The 22,840-nt window shown below is 35.3% G+C and overlaps 2 protein-coding genes across 4 annotated transcripts; one reads left to right on the top strand and one right to left on the bottom strand.

The window, feature by feature from the left end:
- Positions 1 to 223: 223 nt before the first annotated feature.
- LOC133680214 (uncharacterized) lies at positions 224 to 8,496 on the top strand. 2 transcript variants are annotated; one of them, XM_062103021.1, is made up of 16 exons: positions 224 to 373; positions 796 to 1,018; positions 1,481 to 1,715; positions 1,947 to 2,224; positions 2,522 to 2,689; positions 2,804 to 3,568; positions 3,686 to 3,780; positions 4,196 to 4,258; positions 4,348 to 4,436; positions 4,539 to 4,604; positions 4,891 to 5,511; positions 5,616 to 5,684; positions 5,869 to 5,939; positions 6,025 to 6,082; positions 7,151 to 7,418; positions 7,651 to 8,496. In XM_062103021.1, exons 2-16 carry the CDS (start codon positions 798 to 800, stop codon positions 8,259 to 8,261), a joined length of 3,678 nt encoding a protein of 1,225 aa, XP_061959005.1. In that variant the 5' UTR covers positions 224 to 373; positions 796 to 797; the 3' UTR covers positions 8,262 to 8,496. The 2 variants fall into 2 exon arrangements, with proteins under 2 accessions (XP_061959005.1, XP_061959004.1); XM_062103020.1 differs by having other exon boundaries at positions 1,481 to 1,721.
- Positions 8,497 to 13,325: 4,829 nt separating this feature from the next.
- On the bottom strand, positions 13,326 to 21,090 carry LOC133679531 (transcription factor TGA9-like). Of its 2 annotated transcripts, none has more exons than XM_062102147.1 (13): positions 20,642 to 21,090; positions 20,342 to 20,510; positions 20,161 to 20,252; positions 19,702 to 19,787; positions 19,133 to 19,390; positions 18,413 to 18,451; positions 18,249 to 18,308; positions 18,079 to 18,156; positions 17,920 to 17,968; positions 16,758 to 17,029; positions 16,060 to 16,281; positions 14,000 to 14,142; positions 13,326 to 13,718 (listed from the first exon to the last, which is right to left on the bottom strand). In XM_062102147.1, the coding sequence occupies exons 2-13, from the start codon at positions 20,449 to 20,451 to the stop codon at positions 13,631 to 13,633; spliced, it is 1,497 nt and encodes a 498-aa protein (XP_061958131.1). In that variant the 5' UTR covers positions 20,452 to 20,510; positions 20,642 to 21,090; the 3' UTR covers positions 13,326 to 13,630. The 2 variants fall into 2 exon arrangements, with proteins under 2 accessions (XP_061958131.1, XP_061958132.1); XM_062102148.1 differs by having other exon boundaries at positions 19,705 to 19,787; positions 20,642 to 21,089.
- Between the last annotated feature and the right edge of the window lie 1,750 nt (positions 21,091 to 22,840).

The raw sequence follows: 22,840 nt of genomic DNA, 5'->3' as shown, positions 1-22,840 counted from the left end.
ACTTTAATATCCAATAATTTCTTCTTAAATTACAGCCCATTGGTTAAACAAATATTTCTAATTTTCCTTTTTAATAAAAAAAGAGTGTGGGATACAATTCTAAAAACTTTTCATCTCATTAGGGATTCAATTATTACTAATTTAAAAATAGAGGACCTAATCGGACTAAATATAAAATAAGCGTATCGACTCGATAAAAATACCAATACTCAAGGGATCATACAAATCATTATTTTTATCATCCTCCTCTCCCACTCCCGCGAGCCTTTTACATTTCTTTTTCTCTCTAAAATAATTACACGATTTTTCTCTCTCCAAAATAATAATAAAAATATATTCTTTTTTATCGAAGCTTGACTTCAACGATTCTGAGGTAATCTAAGCTTTTCTCTTTTAATTTCTCATAATTCCTACTGTATTTAGTAGCCAGGGTGGTTTTTCTTAATCTTGCATGAAATTCTCTAATTTTTTAATCATTTCATGTAATTCAATCAATAATTGCTGTATTTACTTAGTATTAGTAGCTGATTACTTAGGATTAATATGGGAATCTCGATTTTTTTGGGTTGGTTTTTCTATTTAAAATTGATGGTTTTAAGGGTAAATTTGACAAAAATGAGAGTTTTAGTTTATGGAAGTTTTGATATTTTCTGTTTGGTTCCTGAGAAAATGTTGAGAAGAGAAAATAAATTGAGGGATGTTCTGTGTTATTAAGTTACTTGTTTCGAGCATCTTAAGAAGAAATTTTAAGTTGAGATAATAATTTAAATAGAGGAAGTTCTGCCATGTCACCAGATATGCCGCCATTTCCACAATGTGTGCCTTTGGAGCCAATTACGTTAGGCAATCAGAAATATACTCGGTCCGGAGAGGTGAGGAGGGTTTTGGGAGTTCCTCCCAGTAGTGCGTCAGATGATCATTCGTTTGGAGTTGCACATCCCAAGCCGATGCCTCCAGTAGCAACGGAGGAGCTAAAGCATTTAAAACAGAGTGTGCAAGATACTTCTAGAAAGGCCAAGTATGTTGTTCATCAGATTTCAACTTCCTGCTGCATGTTATGGTTATTTGGGATTTTACTCGTATAAGTCATTATGTGATTGTTTTTGCAATTGAAGTGTAATGGCTGTGCATCGCCATTGACATGGCAATGCCATGGGATAATGCTGTTATGGAAAAGTTAGTTGCTTGTATTTCATGTTATAAACAAGATGATGAAATATCTTCGTAGTCCTTAACAAGTTTTCTGTCCCCTGATATTTTATTTGCTTGTATATTTTGGAAAACTTTTGTCAACCCCTGCATATTATTGCAACTCAAAATTCTTCCTTTGATGCTGTTTCTGTCTTTATGCATGTATAGGATCCTTGTTTTGCTTTAGATTTTCGTGTTGAAGATGTAGTTCAATTTAATGATTTATTTACATGTTTCTAGAGAGCTCAAACCTTGAGTAGTTATTAAAGATGTCATGTATTTATAACAGGGACAGAGCAAAACTGTTGCGCGAATCCTTATCTAAATTGGAAAGGTATAGAGAAGCCTTAAGCTCAAACAAACGACAAAGGAGTGAGCTTTCACTGAATGAGAAGTCAAATTTAGCGAATGCAGCAAAGGCAGGGGGTCAGATTCATAGGAATCCTCATGATATGGCTCAAAGATTGAAGGACAGGACCAAGAGTACTGGGCTGAATAAGCGTGTTCGTACTTCAGTGGCAGATGTGCGGGTTTGTACTTGGACATTGATCTTGATAACTTTTCTTCCTTTTTACATCTTCATAATGTTTGAGACATGATTGATTTCTGAACCAGAGATTTGATTATAGATTAAGCAGTTTAGTTTACTAGATGCTTTGTTGAATCTGCCTCCTGCTTCGATCATAGGGATTATTTATGTTCTCTCTGTGGCTTACACGAGCTTTTAACTCTGTTTATATTGCTTGTGCTACCAGGCAGATGGTAGGTCCACAATGCCCTCACGGCAACAGATGGTAACGGATAAGGGTGGAGATATGCTCCAGGATGTTGGTGCTGCTGCTGTTCGGTTTGAAGAAAAGATCCACAGATTGCCGGCTGCGGGTGAAAGATGGGATACAAAAAATAAAAAAAAGCGTTCTGTTGGACTAATGAGTAATAGAGTTATAAATGGTGATCGAGAACAAAAACAAACTATGCCTTCCAAGATGAGCGCTGACTCTATGTTGCGATCATGTGATGCTCAGGGTTTCAGGTAATTATGTTTGTTTATTGACATTATTGCTGGTTTTTTGGTTATGTTGTGATTGTTGTTTAATATCAGGAATCTGCTACTGTGTTCTTTCAAGTGCAACTGTGGAGACATCATGTTTAGAAAGCCTGTATCTTTATTGTTCGTTTGGGTTCTCCTTTCCAAAGCAGCAATCTATAATTGACATGCTAGTGCATTGCTTCTCTGATTGAATTGTGTTCATGCCTTTTCCCACATTCATGATAAAGGAAGAAATTCAAAGAGATTTTGTTATATAAATGGTTTTCTAATATATTACAGATCAAAGTCGTCTGCTGGAATCAGTGGAATGAACAAATTGGATGGTTCTTTCAAACCTAGTAGTTCAGATACCGGCTCAGTCCTTAAGAATGAAATGGAAAGTGGTCCTCTTCCAAGAGACTGTAAAGCTCTTTCAGAGCATAAGGCTGTGACAAAAGGAACAAATAAGTAGGTATTTTCATCTTTAATATCACTCTGTAGTAAATGTGCATCAATACATTACATCAGGTTGTTTGTTATGACGTGTGAGGCTATTAATTTTTATATGGTGCTGTTTATCAGGTCAAATACTCATGAGGATAATTTAGCAAGAACTCCTATTACAGTGATAAAAGCAAAGGTTTCTCGAGCACCACGTACTGGGTCCATCATGCTGCTGGATTCATCACTTAAAGTTCACTCATCGCCCACATCCCTTCAAGGTTTGGAACAGCCTACAAGTTCAAAGAAAGTCCCAGTGCCTGGAGTGGTAAATAACCACAGGGGTCAAATGTCGGCAGGCTCATCTTCACATGCTATGGCTAAGTGGGTTGGTCAAAGACCACACAAAAACTCGCGATCACGGAGGGCAAATGTAATTTCTCCTGGTTCAAACCATATTGAAGCTCAGATGTCATCTCAAGGTTTTCCCACTTCTGATTTTAGTGTCAGAAGTTCTTCCATTGGAATCAATGGATCTCTGATTGCCAGCAATCTAGATACTAACACTCCAAAGTTCAAGAGGGAACTTGAGAGTGTTCAATCTCCCTTTGGGTTATCTGAAAGTGAAGAATCAGGAGCTGGAGAGAATAAACCAAAGGACAAAGGAACAGATAGTAGTGAGGTTTCTCTTTCTGCAACTCAAAAAGTTGGAACTTCTGTATTGCCTACTAAGAAGAGTAAATCATCAACTAATGAAATTGGGGATGGCATACGGAGACAAGGAAGGAGTGGACGAGTTTCATCCTTAACAAGGCCAGCTAGTCATCCAGTGAGGGAGAAGTTAGAGAATCTTCCAGTTGCAAAGCCATTTCAGAGTACAAAGGGTGCTTCTGATAAAAATAAAAGGTATCTTCCCTGACTGCCTCTACTCCAAAGCAACCTATTGGTTTGTCAAATTATATTGTGAACTTGTTTTTGATACTGTTCTGAATTTTGAAGCTTTTATATATTTCTCTGAATCAGTAAAACTGGCCGTCCACCTTCCAAAAAGCTGAAAGATCAGAAAGCTTTAATGCATGTTGGACTGGTGCCCAACAGTGGTTCCTTAGATTTTACAGGTACTATTCATTGTTACCTGTACAATAAATTTGGAGTTTTCTTTTTTAGATTTGTGATATGTGTAGAAAGACTCTGTTCTTCATGATGAGCATTGCATATCTTAAAACTATGCTGCAAGGATGAAATTTATGTTAGTGTTTTTTTTCCACTGGACAAAACTCTCTTCTTGGCATGACCAAGATACTCAGCTCGAATATAAATCACATGGACATCAACATCTTCCGGTGAATTTGTGCCTTTTTTGTGAAGTTGCTGGTTTTATTATTTATATTGACAAATTTTATGTATTTATTTTTGTTTGTCTATACGCATGCATTAAAACAGTAAAAATTTACTCTAGAGCTTGTAAAAATTCCATTTGATGCAAGTCTTGGCTGCAATTTATTTTAACACGCATTGGTATATTATTCTCAGGCGAATCAGGTGATGATCATGAAGAACTATTTTCAGCTGCTAATTCTGCTTGGAAAGCTAGTGGTATGCATTTTTACCTTTTTCTTAAGCTTATCCTGAAAAGCCAGCTCTGTTTATTGCATAAACTGTCTTTAAAATGCTTGTTTCTGTAGACCTTGCCTGTTCCGGTCCTTTTTGGAAGAAGATGGACTCTATTTTTGCTTCTGTCAGCTTAGAGGATCTTTCCTACTTGAAGCAACAGGTAATAAGTGGGATGCTTTGATAGATTTGGGATGTTGTGAACTTTCATGGATCAGAGACTAACAATTTCTCTTTGCGTTGCTATTCTTTGCGGCTTGTTCAGCTAACTTCTGCGCAAGGGCTTGATGAGTGTTTTTCTCAAATGCTTGGCACCACATATAATGTTTTGGTACTGTTTGAATTATATTCTTTAATTATTTAATCAGTCTCTCTCATGCATTCCTATATTTTGCGGTGTGGTTTGCCTCCAATTTGTTAAGTTTTGTTATGGACTTTCAACTGTCAGAAATCAGTTTTATTTTAATCTTAAATAAATTCAGATGAGACCCAAGAAAGAAAAAGAAAAGAAAAGAAAGAAAATAAATGAGACCCAAGAAAGAAAAAGAAAAGAAAAGAAAGAAAAGAAAAGAAAAATGCAAGAATGAAGTTTGATAAAAAGGATCTGTTTCTTTCAGGGCGCTGTTGTGCATAAAAAAGGACGTTCTGGTAGAATTCAAGGTGAGGACCTTAATCAAGAATCAGTCAAGACAACTTTATGTGGAAGAGCTGATATGGGAAGTTTGGACAAGGGTGCTCTGTTATACCAAAGAGTTCTTTCTGCTTTAATTGAAGAAGATGAAAGTGAAGAATTTTACCTACAAAGTGAATCGAAGAATATGTCTCTTAACTATGCCAGTGATGACTCTCATTGTGGTTCATGTAATCTGATTGATATCGAACCTAGAGATAGAGACAGAATGGAATCTGAAGTTGAGTCAAAAGTGAATTTTCAGACACAGAAGAACTGCTTCTTGGATAGACTTTCATGTGATAAGAGTGTTATATCAAATGCAATTAGGAATCCAAGCATGTCCAGTTCTTTGCATAGCAATGAACAGTGGCCAGTAGATGATGACTTTTCACATTCAGATGCTGGGCATGCCAGTGAAATATGTTCTAATGATCCAGGTGCTCTGCAGATGAGGGAGTTAAATATGCCAGGCTTCTCTTCCTCTGATGGCCCATATCAGCTGATGTGTCTGGATGAACGACTTTTGCTTGAGCTACAAAGTATTGGTTTATGCCCAGAAACACTGGTAAACATTCTATTATATACATTGATGTTTTCTTTCTCAAGTGATAGCATATCATGTTCCTCAATTTTATTCATTTTTTATATGCTTCTTATGCTTTCATGCAGCCTGATGTAGCAGAGAGAGAAGTGATTATTCAAAATATAATGGAGCTTAAAGAAGGTCTGCATCAGCAGGTTGTGTGCCTCCAAGTTTCTTTTTCTCTATCTAGTTGTTCTTAATGCAGAAAGTGTTTGCAAATTTCTTTCCTCTTCTTGTTTGTGTTTTCTTTGATTTTTTTTTTGACACTTCAAGTTGTTTCTTTTAAATTAACCTTTTTTTTGGCTTGTTATCTCTTGTAACACCTTCCATTACGGACAGATTGGAATAATGAAAAACAAGTTAGGGAAACTTGGTAAAGCTGTGCAGAAAGGAAGAGATATGGAAAAAAGGTGGGTTTCACAGTGGTTGTGAGGTCCTGCTGTCATGAAATCCATAGATATTGTTTGGATAAAAGTAACATGGTTTCATTTGCAGGAACGCTGAACATGTTGCAATGGATCAACTTATTCAGATGGCTTACAAAAAACAATTGGTATTTGTTTTATTCTTCCATTGAGCAATGGTTTCTTTTTGTCAACTTCTTAGCAATCAAGGAATACTATTATTATGTAAACCTTTAGCCTGCAGAGGTATAATTTTGCTTCCCATCTTATCAGATAGCCTTTGATTGAAATAGGAAATAAACAGTTTTGGACAAAAAACCTACACTTATGGACAGGCATATATGGCTTGCATTTCTCAACAATTTCTTTTCGACCTTTGAATTTCTCAAATAGCTTGAGGATACAGCCATGTATCTCAGGTGTGTGAGTGTGATCTAGAAAACTAGGATGTTTGGGCATTCCTACTCACACAACATGTATACTTGTTTGCTGCACTCCTAAAAGTACCTTTCTTGTAACATAGAAAAATCATTAAAAGAACCTGTTGGAGGATAGCCATGTGCATGTGTAACTTTAGTGTCCTGGAATGAAACCTGTGCCTTGTGTATATACTTCTTGTGATAGTAAGATGTTTTTAATTTTGTAACAAGTCTCATGCATATATATATATATATATATATAAAAGACAGCTCATTTCTCTTGGGGAATAAGGAAAAATCGTTCCCAGTGTGTTTGCTCATATTTTGTGTCTGTAAGTAGTTTTCATGCTAGTTACTGAAATACATTTCTCGGTTGTTCAACCTACATATGGTTTAGCTGTGTAATCCCTAAGAATTTGTGGGTGATCCTGAGGTAGAATAGCAATTGTATTTACCTGTCATACTTACTAGGTTTTTATGCCATAATGTTTATGCATGTCAATATATGGAGAAAATCAAATTGCACCTGCATAAAACTGGAAAACTTGGACATCTATGTTTTACTGTAGTTTTCCAATAAATCCAATGTGCAAGAGTAGAATTTGGAGATCAAAGACTTAAAACATGTGTAACATTTGGGAGATCAAAGGTTTAAAACATTTGTAACATTTGAGAGTTTAAACATGGTGTAATTTGTTCTCTTCCGGATTGGTCATACAAAATATTCCATTTAATTATGGGAATCAAGGCCCTTTCATCAGTTCTATACCATTGACAGTCTGTTTTCGACTTCTACAGGCTTGTCGTGGGAATAATACCTCAAAAAGTACTGTCCGCAAGGTTTCAAGGCAAGTTGCATTGGCTTTTATCAAGCGCACTCTTGCTAGATGTCACAAATTTGAAGATACTGGCAGCAGTTGTTTCAGCGAGCCTGCACTGCAGCGGGTCATCTTCTCTGCACCTATATGCAACAACGACACCAAATCTGTGGGTTGTGTGGGCTCAGGAACTGCAAGGAACACATGCAATGAAGTCTCTAACATTCATGCTGAAGCCAGAGGATCAGGTATGTCAAGTTAAATCTTTTCATTTTCTTTAATGATGCTCATTAATAATCTCTTAGAATAGACTTTAGAATGGCTATATGCATTTCTCAAGATTCTCAGACTTTCTTGGGAAGTGTCAGAACATCAATAGTATACTAAGACAATTTTGACTCAAATTTTTGCAATTTTTAAGTTGCTTTTATGTTCCAACAGCAGTATATGATTCTCTGTGTTTCCATATATTGCCACTAGGTGCTGTTTCTAGCACTTTTGAGAGATACGATTCTCATAGTGATAACTTTGAAAGAAGTAAGAAGAGGGAAGTGCTTATAGACGATGTTATTAGCAGCCCTTCATCAAGGGTAACATCCACTCTTGACAGTACTGTTCTTGGTGGAGTAAAAGGTAGGAGAAACGATAGAGATAGAGAACAAAGCAAGGATAATTCAAGAAGTAATTCTGTTTCTGGAGCCAGTCACTCATCATTGGATGGAGTCAAAGCCGAGCGCAAAACAAAGTCAAAGCCCAAGCAAAAGAGTACTCATTTATTGAATTCAGGAAATGGACCTCGTGGATCTTATCATTCAGTAGCTAAAGCTAGCAATAAAATAGAGCGAGCGGGATCAATGTCTCTTGGCAACATTCCTCAGGACACCCCTAAAGAAGTTGACGAACTCAGTGATTTTCCACACTCGCAACTAAATGAGTTTGATACAATTGAACTAGGAGGATCTACTGGCCTCGGTGGGCCTCAAGATCTTGGCTCTTGGTTGAATATTGGTGAGGATGGATTGCAAGGCCATGATTCCATAGGTCTTGAAATACCAATGGATGACCTTATGGAGTTGAACATGCTTATGTAGAGAGCTTTGGGCTTCATGCTGGTGAAGTTGGAACACGGAAACCATTTTTGAGATCAAATCTAACCGGCCTGGTTGAGGTAAGCAAAAAACAGTTGTAATTATGATCGATTCTCCTGTATATGATCTGTAAGCAAGTATACTGATTGTACGGACCAAGAAACTTGCTTCAGTCCAAAGGGATTCATGTCTCCTTCAGCAATGTATAGATGTGGTTCTGCGTGGAGTTTTTCTTTTCCCTCGTTTCTTACTTGCTCCCTTATTTTGAAATGCATCTGCGTCCGATTCCTATTCGTATTCATAGTTTTGGTTCTGATCACCAGAGGAACCTTTTCTCCTACTACGCTTCCACCTTGTTAAACATGAATGAAGCATCAATGCACCTGATCACTATTTAAAAGGAATTACCTCTAGACATTGAATGGTAATCGGTAAGTAGAGGTAATAAAACAGGACTGACCTTTTTTTTCATCAGTTACACCCAGTTCTCTTGAAAATTATTTCACTTCTGCTCTACAGACTAATTTTGGTCATGAGAGCACTGCTTCAGAGAGGGAAAATAATACCAAGATAATGATGATGTTGCAAAGTACTCTTTTACAGAGAATTTTTTCTCACCCTCTGCCATAGTATCTTGAGTTCTTGCATCCATATAGGTTTTACTGATAACTACTACTTTCCAGACAAGTGTCTCTGCAGCTACACATCAAAGCATTGCCAGGGTTTTTAATCTTAACATTTTGTTGCTGTGCTGCATTTTAATTATTAATTTTTTCTAAATCCAGTTTTTGTTATGTTTTCCTAGCAGTACTACATCTCTTTTGTGGATGGCCGGTGAAAATAAAACCATTCTACACCTTTCCGATGAAGAACTAACAATTTTGATCCCTCACTTGCTATGAAAGGACAACGATGAATGGTACAATTTCCTGATAAAAAAATAGTTGACCACAAACTAGAAAATGAGCAAAACAACCACCAAATATATATGATGAAGAAAGATAATGTAAAACAATGGCAAGAATTGGATTTGGTTAACCATCCATCGTCGGCCCCTACCCATTTCTTTTTATGAATGATTGGGGGGTGAGAGGAAGCAATCATGCTAGTCAACGTCCAACAAGCTTTTATTTTAAAAAAGAAAAGAAGATATGCTATTGTTTAGTGCCAGTTCTTATAAATGTACTCATCAATCTATTTTGGAAACAATTTGATTTATTTGTTGTAGCATTTGATTCTTGAACTCAAGATTCTGGTGCACGTTTAGTTCAAGCCTAGTATTGTATCATTCTTTAACTTGAAATCATAATTTGTAAGTGATTAATCTTAGTTTAACATCCCAAATCAAGTTTAATACATAGAGTTATAATAAACCCTTTAGCTAAAGCATGATGCTTAACTTCATGATGATCTGATTAACCCTTTTCTTCTGACAGAAAAAGTAGGGGATGAAAAAGCAGCAGCAGCAGCATTACTCTTAGATACTTAAATTAAAACCTAATCTAAGAAAAGGGTGCTTGGCAATGGCGTGTATGAAGTAAACAAAGAAAAGGTAATCGCTTTGCAAGTATCCTATGCACTTAAAAAGGGTTTATAAAGTCACGCTAACCCCAATATTCAAGGTTACTAATAGTGTCTTTTGATTTTGTGTTTAAAAATTAATTTTTATTTTTTAATAATTTTATATCTAATGTTAAATTTTTTAAAATAAAAAATATTATTTTAATACATTTCCAAGCAAATTACATTTTCAAAAGCAATCACTACCATAATTTTAAACACTACTTAAATCCTTAAAGTTAATTAATCTGGATCAATTTATATTGATATTGTTTTATTTAAAAAATATTAAAATTATATCATTTTTTAAAATAAAAGTAAAACTAGACTTTTATAAAATTTATAAATTGATGTATCAAGTTAATTAAATCCAACTAAATTAATTTTCATCCAATTTAATTTAAAACCCAACCCAACAGGGGCGGAGCTAGAATTATTTTTTAAGGATGACCAAAAATAATATAAAAACATATAATATTTATTTTAATATATTGTACGTGAGTTGTAAAAAAAACCACTATGATTTAGTTTTATTTAAATTACTTATTACAAACATATAATAATATTTGTATAAGGTAAAAGGTTTGGAACAATACCAAATTAAATCAAAGCAATAAAGTTAATTTTATCTTCATGATGTATCCATCACTTTAATGTTGTTGGTCTTTATACCTATTAAATATAAACATACAAAGTATATAAGAAACATCAGTTAAAGCGAAGCATTATTTTTTATTTGATAAACTTTGAAATAAAATAAAAAATAATAAAGAATGATTCTTATATATTTATTTTAATTGTGTTCGTCGTTCTTTTATAAAATAGAAATCATCGATTATCATATCAATTATGAATCTTTCAGCAATGTTTTTTACTATATAGAAAATCAAATAATTTGCAAGAAAATCATCCTCCATCCGATTGCAAAGTCTTGTTTTAAAACTATGCATCGTTGAGAAAGCTCGTTCAGTAATTGCAGTCGAAATAGGAAGAGTCAAAATAAACCGAATCAACTTGTCAACTAGTGGATAAATATTTTTCTTTTTTTTATAAAATATATTAAATTAATTAGAGAAAAAAATCACTATCAAGAATTTAAAAAATAATTGTTAGAGCTAGCAGAATTAAAAAGAAAAGTAAAAATTATAAAATTATAAAAAAACCTAAAAATTTTTATTTGTGATTTGTATTAACCAGCTGTGCTGCGTGTATTTATATTAGGGCCGTAGGCGGAGAAAAGAAGCAAAACACATTGATAACTTTATATTTGTTTTCTTTCCACGTAGGGGCATGTAGGTAACATAAAATCAAGGCAAAGATAAAGAAATTCAAAAGTAAAGCAAAGAATAACAAATATATTTACTGTAAAGACCCTTCTCATTAAAAAATATTACAACTCCTCATATTTAATTACTAAATAAAAAAAAAAATTGTCTTGCAGGGGCCCGACCCGAGCCCTGCTTGCCACCCCGTTCATTCCGCCCCTGCAACCCAACCAAGATGTGTGTGGGCAATCTGTAGAGCATGGGAAAAAAATTATAATTTAGGCAGGCAATTAATGGGTCCAAAAGCGGAGAGGCAAAAGGCAATATTAACAAGATTAATCAATTAATTAAGGAATCCAACAATGAATTAACAAGTACGAAGGTTAATCAATGTAATTAATTAAATAAACAAACTACAGGAGCAATATATATATATATATATATATATATATATATATATATATATATATATATATATATATATAGAAGAGAGACATGTCGGCACCTGCTCCGCTTTGTTGTCGGCCTAGCCCTTGTCTCGACTCGATAGTGTTAAAACATACAATTAAGAAGCGTTTGTAATTCGTGAACTAATAATAATATATCTTGATCCAATGTGTCCCAATGAGGGAATAAACTAATTAATTAATTAATTAATTACAGCCATACATCTTGCTGCGCATGCAGGTCCGATATATATGAAATAATGAGTTAATTTGCATTTAGATTTTATATTTATATCGAAATCAAAGTTTAACTGTTACCATAATGTTCTTGAAATATTTTCCAGATCCATACCACTGCCTTTATTCTGCAAATTTATTAAACTTGGTTTGTTACAAGTACAATTAATTCGGGTTGATTTGTGATTATCCAAAATGATATTATTTTTAAAAATATTTAAAATATAATAATATTATTTTTAAAAATATATATATAAAATTAATAAATTATAATATATCACGACCTTTCCTCTCTCTATCTGCAGAAAAATATACACGTAAAAGATTGAGCATGCATGCTCTCAGCACATGTAACATGATGAATGCCCTCTGCTTGCACAGATGTTAGCAGCCAGCCCTCCCTTTAGAAACAAACACAGATATCTCCATCTCGCCTTGTTAATTATCGCCCTCTCTGTGGTCCTTTCTTTCTCCTGTACTGCTACTGCCAATAAATATTAAATCCCTCAGGGCTCACCATTATATATCATATTAATTACGTGAAGAGTTGAAAAGTCACTCCCGTTTATTTTATTGTACGATCGATTGAGCTAGCTAGCCCCCTGTACAGCATCATATCTCAGAAAGTAAATACAGCAGCGTAGGCGTGGATGGATCGATGGCGAAGATTCGAGGACGAGTTCTCTTCGATTCTAGGAAAATATCGATGTGGGCAAGTCGAGTTCTTCTGCGAATCATCTCTCTCTGTGTGTGTGTGTGTGTGTGTGTGTGTGTATGATCATGCATGCATGCGTCTTTTAGAGTGTATGTGTATACATATATGCACCTTAATCCAAACTTAAACTGTTGGGAAGTAATTAACCAAATTAACAACATCAAGTGTCATAATTAATTAAGAAATTGATTAAAAGTTGAACTGTTGTTGTCCACCATTCATGCAAGTTGCTCCCTCCTTAGTCGTCCACCTTCTTTTAAGCATGTTGCTTTTGGCTCCTTCCTCCATGTTTGTTAGGTCAAAGCAACAACTTTGTCTCTCTCTCTCTCTCTCTCCCTCTCGCACCTTTTTTGATCGTCCCTTTTGCATTATCACGTTAAATAAATAAATATTTTCTTATTAATTGATTAATTATCATAACCCTACTTCAAATAAATGAAGAGTTGTAAACCAGCTTCTCTCTCTCTCTCTCTCTCTCACTATAAATTTTGTAATAAAACCTTTCAAGAAAAGCCAATGCACTTCTAGCCCTTCCTATATATCTCTACCTCTCCCTTGTCTTCTATATATTAGAATAATCCATGGCTTCCTCTTCTTCACAACCACTTCACATAAATGAATTCCTACCGTCCTCGATCTCCCTAATACCATCTTGTTCCTTCTTTTTTTTAAAAAAAAAAATTATTATTATTATTAGGGTTTTTTCTTTGATTATTACCATTCTTTAAAACCCATTAATATTTAAAAGCAATGCAATTTGTAGCTCTTTAAATATTCTATCTATATATATATATATATATATATTAACAATACATCTCTACCCTTTTGCATGATTCAAGAGTCATTAGAAGATACCACGTGTGATCTCTCTTCTTTAAGCAAGTGGGAAGCCTCCACATGCATATAAAATTGATTTGCATTTACAAGATAACACAGTGAATAATAACATCAAGATAATGAAGAAGGCAAAGGATCGAGAGGCTAAAAAATAAAAATAAAAATAAAAATTCCTAGCTTCACTAAATTAAGTACTTAATCCGAATTCTAACAGCCCATTAACATTTGCCACAACACAGGTGAAGTCAATCACTAGGCAGCTGCTGTCATCTGGCTCCATTTGTATCACATTTATATATATATATATATATATTAAAAGTTGGAGAAATGATTTTGTGAAGGTTGAACCATTTGTAGATCAGTCGTGGTTTGGCATGAGTTATCTTCACTGATCATTGTCCTACAAGAGAAAAAAATAATCCAAAAAGTTGAGTATAATTATCAAACACCATGCATAGATTATATTATATGTTACTAAAAGTATTTATAAATAAATATATAATATAAGGTACTCATAGGTAAGAAAAAAGTTTATGCACTGACTGTCAGCAAAAAATAATGATGATGAAAAAAGTCTCATCCAATATGATTTCTCCATTAGAAACCTCCATGGTAGTCAATATTGGACACCACCTTAAAAGTTCAAAGACTAATAATTAATTTCTCTTGGAAAACACTTACTCTCGAGGGCGAGATGCCCAGAGGGAACTGAGTGCCCGTAATCTCCCATAATATTCTCCGATCACCAGAAAACACCGTGCTGCCTGTCTTACAGTCAATATTCGACGGAGTTGGTGAAGGGTTTGTTGTCTCAAGTTATCAGCCTGCATAGTGCCACAAAAACAGTTCCTTGAGAAAAGAAGGGAGGGGGGACAAAATACATGCTGGTGTGAAGAACAAATCAAGTAGAAGCTATATATGATGGGTCCAAGCGCAACGGCATGTGTAGACAAATCAACCCTACACATTTCAAAGAGGTTGAAATTCATGAGCTTGTCTTATCTATCAGATTTGTACCATTCAAATCATAATATAATAAAATAATTATTATAAAAATCTTTCTATAGTTTGTTTCTCTCTATACTTTCATGAATTTTATTTTTAATTATCATATAGTTTATATGTTTAATAATAGTTTGTAGTTTACATTCTCAACAATATATTTTATTTGATTCAAGATATAAAGTATAATTTATAAAAATAATGAAAGAAAATAAAATTTACTTTAAATAATAATAAGAGAGCTTTTGGAATAAATAGACAAGGTAATTAATTGTTAATTGATTAATAATCAAAGAGTTTCTAGAATTGTTTAAGGTTGTGGATGGGTCTAGCTAGCTAGGGTTTTTTTTATTTCAACAAACATCATTTTTCTAACCACCCTTCTGATAGCAACATTTTATTAGATGAAAAACCAACATCGAAACCCTAGCTAGCTAGCAATCAACATTGAGGAAATGGACTTCTTAGCTGAAAAATAAAGATATATTCTTCTGAAAATGATTGGATCTAATAAAACTAAAATAAGTGATAGTACAAGTCAAGGCACCATCCACCCTACACGTGGCAAAAAAGCAGTGGCAATGATCAGTTTTGATGTACAGAATCATGTTAAATCATTAGCACGTTGACCAAAAGCTTGAGACACAACAATCAGTAGATGTTTCGAGGTATATATATTAATTTTGTAAATAATCTGCGACACCATTAATTAAACGCAGATATTTATAGCTAGGGTGGGGAAATCCATGTTAAAATGCATCGGGCATGACTGTGGAGCATATCTTCTTGACTAAATTATATTAAATAAAACTCAACATGCATGCATGTGTATACATACATATATAACATATATATATACACTTAATATTTTGGTTTAAAAAGTCAATAAATATTTCTAAATCAAGTTTTATCTCTAATGAAGTGTAAGCTCCGGCCGGGACTCTTACCCTTCAGGTGTCAGGTAGAAATGGCGGCGCAAATCAAGCTGTATATAATGGAATAGACGACTAGATGGGAACATTAGAGCTACTAGTCCTCCATATATTTCACAGCTACTAAGTTTTTCTTTGCTTGACCTGTGTATGTTGCATGTGATCACACGCCTGATATATATATATATATATATATAATCATGGTGATATAATAATCAACTCCTAATCTTATCTCGCTAAATCAAATGAGAGGTGGCCATATATAGGCTAATATAGGTTATATAGTAGAAGATATGTTTCTAATATTGGTGGGGGGCGGGGCTGGCAGGGACCGCAACCTTCTAAAGAAAAGAAAAAAATTCTACTCTTTGACACCTACCCGGATAAAAAAAAAAACTCCTGACTGCCACTCCATGCCTCTTGTCCCTATGCCAATTAAATAACTTCTGCTATGACTTTTGTATCTGTTATTACCTTGACGTGTGTATTAAGGCGCATCACCTAGTTGCTAATTAGGAGCATGGAATTTGGGAGCTTCCTTGAGATCAAGTGAGATAGATCTTAGGCTTTATTTCAACCTCTAAGAATTGAGAGCAGCTTTTCTATATCATTGTCAGAAAGCACTAAACTTTACTTGCAAATGAAGTTCAAACTATTTTCTAATTATTCTGATATAACTGAAAGTGGTGTTTTTGGACTCTCCTCACAAGTCCCTCTCCTGTTACTGTGGATTTTGTTTCTCTTAAATAATGATCTTCCTCTAAAAAATGGCTTATTCAATGTAATCAAGGTTAATGATATGTTTACCTGGCGAACGAACCCTTCAAGATTGGCAAGCTTGCCTAACGCCACTGCCATCTGCTGCATTCCACCAATGACCGGTCCGCCAGCAATGGTGTCAACCAGAGACTGTTGGAGCTGCTCTAGGCCCTGGGAGAGAGCCTCTTCTGCTTGCTGTGAAGATTGTTGCAGGCTGTAAATCCCCATGACTTGCTGTTCTGTTAAAGGGTCTAGCTGGGATATTAACATCTGCTTCACAGAAAAATGAAAAAACAAAAGACAATTGTTTTTGTTAGAGTATCTGAAGGAGGTATTTTAGTCATTTTACACTAGTTGCCTGTGCGTGTCGCTCTTTTAGGGCAAAAAGTCTCCCATGACTTAAAGAATATTGGTTAATGAGAAAAAAGTATATTAATTGTCAACAATTTTATTTTATTTTTTGTGCCGAGGAGAGGACACTCCTTTAGGACACTTTAGTTGTCTCAATCTCTCTCTTTTAAATGGATAATGTGCCCTTTATAAGGGAATATTTCATCTCCTTGTACAGTACACCATCTCTCAGTACTGTGCCTCTCTTTTTCCTTAAATGACTAGAATAACCCTTGTACACTACACAGATCCCTGTGCCCAGTAAATTTCCAATGCTGACCACTACAATGGCAGCGGTATCTAGAGTAGAAAGCAAGCAATGTGATGTAATTTAAAATGCATTAGGAAATTCGAACCTTGATGAGTTCTGAGGGCCTAAAACCACCCATCCACAGGAAGCAACGCTCGGCTGGAGTGGACCACATTCCGGTAATCAGGTGAAAGACATCAGATTTTGCAGCCACTACCTTGAGCCGGAAAATTTCATCGTAATGTGAAATATACCCATCTACTATTACCCTAAGGTCACCGTCCGATAAATGTGCTTGCAATCCTGTCCGGAGCTCCGACATGTGCCGGTGGTCGTCTTCTAGCCATCTTGCATACTCCATATCAAATATTGCAGCTCCTGTAACAGCAATAACAGCAACGATGATGACAAATGAAAATTAATGGTTGGGGTTAAGTTAGGGTTGTAAGGAACATGACCCATTTGCACTTCTAATCCATGGTTAATCACATGGTGGACCAATGTGACACACTATTGAAAATAAACTACATTTTTTTTGTAAAGATTGTGTTGCATCCCTTTTTAGTCTTTCACTAAAACAAATGTTATTTCTGCTTAAAAGAGGAAAAGGATGATTGAGTTGACGCCAAAGAGAGTAGCTTTGTGCCTGGAAAAAGTCCAGCAATATTCCTATCATTATTGTGACTGTGTGGGTAAGACTATTTGGATTAAAAGAGTTTTGAGAAAGATTTTGTCACGAGATTTGATTAAAGAGATTTTTAGGATTTTTTAATTAAAATTTCAGCAAGTTTCTATATAAATTATGTTATGGAGAAAGCTAAGATATTAAACTCAGTCCTAGAACTAATAACTTGCGATTAGGATAATTTTAAATTCTGAAATTTACATAGGGTGAAATCAACCACCATTTTCTTTTTTACCAATTCAGCTACGTGCTGAAAAGACAATTGAAAACCAGGACATGTCTTAGCAACAATATCTTATAGATTTTTGCATTTCTTCCTAAAGGACCAAAACAGCAAAATATATTATATATGAATTTTGTTCTTAGAAATAAATAAGTATACCTAATCAAAGTTTGGATTGAGATCAAGAACACCACTTATGTCACACATTCCCCTTGACAAATCAGCAAATGTCACATGAGGATTTTACAATATAGAGAAAACTTGATAAAAGTTGCAGTCTTTTTCCTCTTATTTCCCTTTTCTTTTGTAAATTTATTGACCCTTTTGCTACTTCACTACGAAAAATTCAAGAGAACTCACCAGAGCTGATATTGCCACCGGCACCACCGCAGCCACCCAAGAACAGTCCCTGTAAAGCAACCCAGAATTAATATATATATATATATATATATTGAAAATTTTAAAAGATTCTGCATTGATTGCTAAAATGTTGTCTAAATTTGTACAAAAGTTAAAGACCTGCTGTCTTGCACGCTGAAGATCTTGTTCTAACTGAGTAAGTTTTATTCTACTAGTCTCTAGCTGCTGGACATATGCCTGTTTTGGGACACAACATAAAGACAATATTAAAGAAAAAAATTACATTAATTGAAGTCACCAAGTTGTTGGAAAAGGAAAATGACCCTTGCCTTTTTCCTCAGTCGACTCTTCTTTGCAGCTTCCCTGTTTTGAGCTAAACGTCTCAATGTCTGGAACCAAAAGCAAAGCAAAGTTTTCTTTTTTAGTTATAGAAGGCAACAAATTTTGAACTCCGGACATTGTTAAGGTGGTAAAGAAAAGAAGAGAAAAATACCTTGGCATCAAGTTGTTTCTCTGATGTTGAACCTTTTCTCTGCAACAGGACATAAAACACACGTAAAACACTGTCCTAATACCCCCCACAATCAAGAACTAAGAAATGAACCCAAGTAAGAAAATTTATGCAAGTCGTCTAAAGTGTAGCATATTTTAAGATAAAATGATAAAAGAGATCTCTCACAGAATTCCCAGGAAGAAATTCTGGTTGCTGATCATTTTCATGTAAGTCTTCTTCTAGAAATTGGTAGTCAAGAACAATGTCTGGGTGGCAATAATCACCATTATCTTCCATTTTGTGGTGGGGCTTTGGCTAATTTCCTGATTTCAAAGCTGATTTTTAAGGCTAAAAAGTAAAGACAAGAGGCTTAAGTGATAGTTATGGGGATTGAGTAAAGTGGGTCATTGTTATTGTACAAGAAAAAAAAATAACAGTGTATAATGATTCTCATTTTGACCTTCTATATTTATTCACAAGTCTCCCTCCCTCCCTCCCCCTCTGATTTCATGTCAGTCATTTGAACAGGAAATCGTTCAGGAATCAGGGAAGGCTCTGGCCGAGTAGTTGGGATCTGTGCTTATGGATATTGAAGATATGGAGAGAGGGAGCAATAAAGATACAAACTTTTTCCGGAGTTTGGGATTTGGGAGAGAAATAGAGGGGGGGGGGGGGGGGGGTGGGGGTCGTCTAATTAAGCAAAACAGTTGTGTTAAGAACCTTTTCTTGGGGAGATTTGGCAGGTGATTGATTCTGTTGAGAGGGCCCCCCTGTTCTTGATGTATCATTAACCATATCTACTTGTTGCTGTTCTTGAAACTGTAGATGCTTCTGATAAAAAGCCTGATTGTAATGATCTGAAGAAGAAACTTTTTTACTGATGGGAGATTCTGGTTCCAGATGGGCTTCAGCTTTGCTTGATAGAGTGTTTAATGCTGATCCTGAGTCAGTACTCTCCCCTCCTGACCTTGAACTTCCCTGAACGTTTAATTTAAACCAAAACAAAAGGCAAACCCCACAAGAATTATTCAAAAGGGCAGTAAAGAATCAAGAATCATTTAAAAAATTGAGCTAAATTCTGGAAATGGGAAAGCACCCAAGAACCATAAAGAAAGTTCAAAACTTTTCAATTTGAGTACAGGAATGACTTTCAGGAAAATTTGTTGATATGAAAAAAGTGGGAGAGGTTTGCTTTGCTCGGACTTACAAAGGCTGTTGTTTTTATCTATTACTGATATCAAAAGACAAAAGACATGGTCAAACATGTAGAAAGGAAGCTAAGAAACTACTACTCTTGGGGTTTCTTGGAATCTCATTGGCCATGAAGGAAACATTTCCAGTGTAGCTGCAGGTCTGCCTGTTACTGTAAATAAAGCTGCAAGAATCAACAAAAGCAAAATCTCAGAAGATCAGATCACCTTAGAATAAAGACGATAAAGATTTTAATACTATTTTCTTTGCCACCTAATCCCCATCTTTTCTGCAGTTATATGTGGACAAAGTCAGTAAATCATGCCAAGGTGGTCAGGTTACTATGTTTGTAGCCTTACACCATTGATTTCTCTAGCCTCAGAATGATTACAGTATTGGAAATGGAAACCCCCCCCCCCCCCCCCTGTGCTGTCCTTCTCTTTAGATTAGACATATTCAAACCTCTCTGTGCTTTTTGTAGAGTTGGTTATACTTATCAAACGTCACAAAAGGAAAAATGATAGAAAGAAAGAGAGAGGAAAAGGGTGGTAGCATACGTGCTTTAGCTTCATCATTCCTAATCTTAACTCCTTGCAGCACAATTGCTTCTTCTAGCTCTCCAAAATCAAAAGCAGATCCTTCTTGATTACTATAGGCAAAAATACAACCATCCCATGTCAGCCATACTTGAATAAACAAAAGAATTGTAAGAAATTTGAAAGCTGATAAGCGACATACATGAAACTGGTTGATGGGGTGTTGATTCCATGGAGAAGTGCATAAGGGAGATGCTGATTAGAGGGACCTGAGTCTGACAAACCAGTCTCTCCAATTCTGTGACTAGCCATGCAAGCTCTCTCTTTTTTAGACCATTCTACTCATCATATCTTTCTCCAACAAGAATTAACTGATCATCAAACGTTAAAAAAGATGTTGTGAATCAGACAACAAGAAGAAGCAGAAGTGGTAAGAAACAGAGGAATTGGACAGCAAGTAAACTATTGTCAAAACATATTCAAATCCACTAATTTTGTTTACCTCAGTTTGGTATTGAATTTAGAGCTGGAAATTAAGTTGTGCTTGAAGAAGAGCACAACTGGGAGGGAGGGAGGGAGGGAGGGAAATCAAAGCTAGCTTTCTTGTCAAAGTGTATATCTAGGTTTCTACAACAAGGGACAAAGTCTTTTTCTTCAGAAATCTCTATCCACTCTTTCCACCTTTTGCTCTTTCATGGCTGTCTCTATCTCTTGCTTTTTTTCTCTCTTTCTCTCCTTCTATGTGAAGAAAACTAACCTAATTTGATTAGTTTGTTTTCCTTTTTGCCCTTTTCTCTTCTTTTCTATTTGGAGTTTGCTTTAGTTCTATCAACAAGCAGGGTTTTGAAAGTTGAAACTCATCCCCCCTATGTAGCAAACCAAAACTCTTGTCCTTGCAAGCAAGAGCTGTCTCAAGCCCTCTGGGTAGCGTGGAGGGTTTTTGCCAAAAATAAACACATAAAAAAACAGCAACAAAATTCAATGATCAAATAAATAATTAAACAAAACCAGCAGAAGAGGAGGTGGGGTCTTTAGCAGGAACCCACTAGAATCACTAAATGACTCCTACTCCACTCTTCTCTCTCTTCTAACCGCCTGTGCTTTCCCATTGGTCCTTTTTATGGGGCTCTTGAAGGATTCAAGTACTTTGCAGCAGGGGAAAAAAAATCAAGATTTATTTATCTAGCAGTAAATTCAACATGGAATATCATGGAAGATGAGACAAGGTTTTTTCTTTCACAAAATATGGTAATAGGAGAAGTCTTTCTTGTACTGTCTCTTGATGGCCCAGAAGAGAATTGAGTTTCCTTTTGACACCTCAAGGGGGCGGGGTCGCAAGAGGGAGGGAGATTAAATTTTTATTATTTTTGTAGGACTAATTTGAATTATCTCAGAGTGTTGTTACACCATTTCAACCAAAACATTAGAATAATGATCCCAAAACAAATCCCCTCTTGTAATATATTAATCCAAGTTCCTGAGATGGATTTGTTTGGTATTATCTCCCTTGTTGATAGGTCAACATCCATTCCCTGTCATCACCTAAAACCATGCCACATGAAGATTCCTTTCCCTTAATAGAAGAGGTCTCAGAGTAACAGGGAATTCATCTTATCTTCTCGTTAGGGTCTTAATCCCTTCATTAGGTAAGGTTTTTTGTGTTGTCAATGCCTTGAAACCTTTTTTTCTTTCGAGCAGATATGGCCAATCGTGAAAAACTACCCTTTTGTAATGGTCTGAACAAAAAAGAAGAGTTAAAGAGTCGATTGATGGATTATAAAGCTGTTTAAACAGTACTTTTGAGGGTTTAATAAGATAGCCATGACTAGCATCATTGATGATATATGTGTTAATTAGGAGGATGTGTCTAGAGAGGGAGTGAGAGGGGTATTGGACCCATGATGTTTCATCAGGATAGGTAGAAACAAATATTTTATGCTGTGCCCATCTGCTACTTTTGTAGGTATATGCCCTTGCACCGATTATTCCTTCATGATCCCAATGATTGGCCTAAAAAAGGGTTTTGGCTCAAACATCGAGGTAGGGTTCATGGATTAGGTATATACTTTATCCAACCTTGTTCCTTGCAACATGTTCTTCATATGGAAGATTTTCAGACTCTTCTTTTAGATTATAGATTCCATGAATCTTGCATTCCCCCGAACTGCGGTTCTTTTATAAGTTCCTTTGCTTCTATGCTTGTAGAGAGGTTATTGGTCTAGATCAAATCCAAGTATATTTAAGATTTTAGTTAACTAATTAAGCCATTGCTTGTCACTTAAGCATGAAACTAAAACATATTTATGTATATTGATTGATTCATTGATATTGCTTCTACATATAAAGTATTGACTTCAATTATCCCACTTGCATCCTTTTCTAGTTTTCTATAATTATTAGAGTTGCGTGAGCAAGGCTTACAAGTTTATCTCCCACGGTTTCTCATCAATCAATTGAGACAGGAACTTAGCTGAAAATTCTATGAAGAGAAGCAATTCATAGAAGTTCTTGACCTTTATCTTAAAGAATGGTTGAACAAGGTCAGAGTCATAATGGGAAATCATTATTAATTATACTTCCGCGCGCTAAGGATACTCTGCGGCTAATTCGAGAGTGCTCTTGACCATCGAATTAAAAAACTCTGAGAAATTTCCCAGCATTAATTATAAGTGGTATCCACAACAAGCTCAGTATCTCCTGC

The sequence above is a fragment of the Populus nigra genome, chromosome 19 (assembly GCF_951802175.1).
Source record: "Populus nigra chromosome 19, ddPopNigr1.1, whole genome shotgun sequence".
Classification (NCBI taxonomy): Eukaryota; Viridiplantae; Streptophyta; class Magnoliopsida; order Malpighiales; family Salicaceae; genus Populus; species Populus nigra.
The sequence above is the reverse complement of the archived record's forward strand: the minus strand, read 5'-3'. Positions and strand labels throughout refer to the sequence as shown.